At 40.8% G+C, this 2,174-nt stretch overlaps 1 protein-coding gene across 1 annotated transcript; it reads left to right on the plus strand.

Moving 5' to 3' along the window:
* The first annotated feature begins 764 nt into the window (after positions 1-764).
* LOC130934078 (uncharacterized) lies at positions 765-1,679 on the plus strand. Its single transcript, XM_057863667.1, has one exon. It carries the CDS (start codon positions 765-767, stop codon positions 1,677-1,679), a length of 915 nt encoding a protein of 304 aa, XP_057719650.1.
* Positions 1,680-2,174: the final 495 nt, after the last annotated feature.

Genomic DNA, 2,174 nt, shown 5'->3' on the forward strand with positions numbered 1-2,174 from the left:
TTGGTTTATTTTGTACATGTCTCTGACTTTTGTTTGTTTTGTCCTAGAGGCTTGTATTCGAGAGCACAAAACTTGTATAAGCTATTTTTACTGTCTGGTTTCTCGTATGCTCTATATATGGCTAGCCGGCCCAAACTCCAAGAGCCATGGCTAGCTTCTTATGATATTATATACTTATCTTTCATTATCTTATATCTATTTCTTGTGCCTCAAGCTAGTAGCTTCGTTAGTACATTTTGTGCTTTTGAAATCCTGTTTTTGAGCTATATCCTTCATCGGGCTTCTAGATTATATTAATCTTTCTATACATTTTATGTATCAGCTTTAGGATTGTCGTAACCTCTGATTAACATTTGCTTTACAGCTAGAGGTAAGGCTTAGGGTAATTAGGGTGCTACATTAGTGGTCTCAGAACAGTTCTTCCTCGTGAGCTTGAGGGATGGACCGATTGTGCTTTATTGCATACTCTGGGTCATTTTTCTTTCATGCTATTTATGTTATCTACTTGATATTGCATAGCATGCTTGTTTGGGAGTGCCTGTTTAGGATAATTGAAGGACTACACTTTTGATATTGAGACTGATCACCTTGATATCGATTGTTTGGTGTAGACAGGAACCCTAATGGCCACTCGCGGACGAGGTCGTACACGTTCACGAGAGAGTAAGAATGAGCGACTGGCCGATAACCATGCCGAGTTCATGGCGGCAATGGCAAATCTTGCAAACACCATGGAGGCGAATGCTGCTGCGACTTTGTAAGCTATGCAGAGGTTAGGCCAACCGGTGGGAAATGGAAATGGAAATGGTGAGGGAAACGTGAATGATAATGCTGAGGGAAATGGAGATAACATGGGAGGTGCTCCGATGACTTTGGCAACATTTCTCAAGGTTTGTCCACCAGGTTTCAGAGGATCAACTAATCCCACAGAAGCGGATAACATGTTCCAAGCTATGGAGCATGCACTGCAAGCACAACATGTCCCAAATAATCAATATGTGGAGTTTGCTGCCTATCAGCTTCGGGAAGAGGCCCAGCATTGGTGGCAAGCAGAATGCCGCTTACTACATCTTCAGAATGCTGATATTCCTTTGGATGTATTCCAGACGGCCTTCTACAAGAAGTACTTTCCTGAGTCTGCAAGGAAAGTAAAAGAGATAGAACTTATGCAGCTGAAGCAAGGTTCCTTATCTGTGGCCGACTACACCAGCCGATTTGAGGAACTATGTAGGTTTTCTAGGGCGTATCAGGGTTCCCCGGAGACCTATGAAAGTTGGAAGTGTGTCAAGTACCAAAGGGGCTTGAAGGACGACATCATGATTGCTGTGGCTCCTTTGGAGATTCAGATTTTCTCTGATCTGGTGAACAAGGTAAGAGTGGTTGAAGAATACGCAAAGGCAGTAGCCTCGTCAAGGGACACTCATGGAGGAAACACTAGTAGGGAACGCGATGATTACCTTGGACCAAGGGGACAAAACATCAAGAAATATGGTAAAGGGAAGCGGTCAAGAGCTTACTCCTCAGATATGAAATGTCAGGAGTATGGGAACTACCATCTGAATAGGCCATGCCAGTTGGGTAAGGAACTATGTTACAAGTGGGGCTTACCGGGACATTTGGATAGAGATTGCCCACACCGAGGAGCACATGAGGCGGATCGATCACAACAACAGGGTTGAGGTAATGACGAAGCCAATGGCTAGACCTAAACTTATCTTCATAGTATAGACTATCGTCATTCGTGTTGAAAAAGTTTTAAAGCTTAGATTGATTTTTAAACTTGGTTTGGAACTCTAGTTTGAATGATTTGGTTTTGAAACGAGAACTGGAACTTTTGATCAAATGATATGAATTAAAAATGAAAGTGAGTCCTAAGATTTTGTCAACTTCTGATTTTGGTTTGTAAATTTAACTTATCAAAAGGGATTCAAATTGAAAGGTTCTGATTTAAGGATTTTAATGAATTTAGAAAATCGTGCTTCAAAGTGATTGATTTACAAATAAAAGGTTTTTGACTCATTTGATTAGGTTTTAACAATGGACTCATTTAGATTGAACTTGTCTTAAAGATTTTGAAAAATATTACAAAATCGGTATTTGAGTTAAGGACAATTTTTGGATTCCTAATGACGATAATCAGAGTGACGCAGTAGAAGGCGAGAGACAACATCGAC

Source organism: Arachis stenosperma, chromosome 6, assembly GCF_014773155.1.
Source record: "Arachis stenosperma cultivar V10309 chromosome 6, arast.V10309.gnm1.PFL2, whole genome shotgun sequence".
NCBI classification, from domain to species: Eukaryota; Viridiplantae; Streptophyta; class Magnoliopsida; order Fabales; family Fabaceae; genus Arachis; species Arachis stenosperma.

Bases quoted from the DNA above. Each gene is read 5' to 3' on its own strand.
- LOC130934078 (XM_057863667.1), top strand. From the start codon at position 765: ATGCAGAGGTTAGGCCAACCGGTGGGAAATGGAAATGGAAATGGTGAG.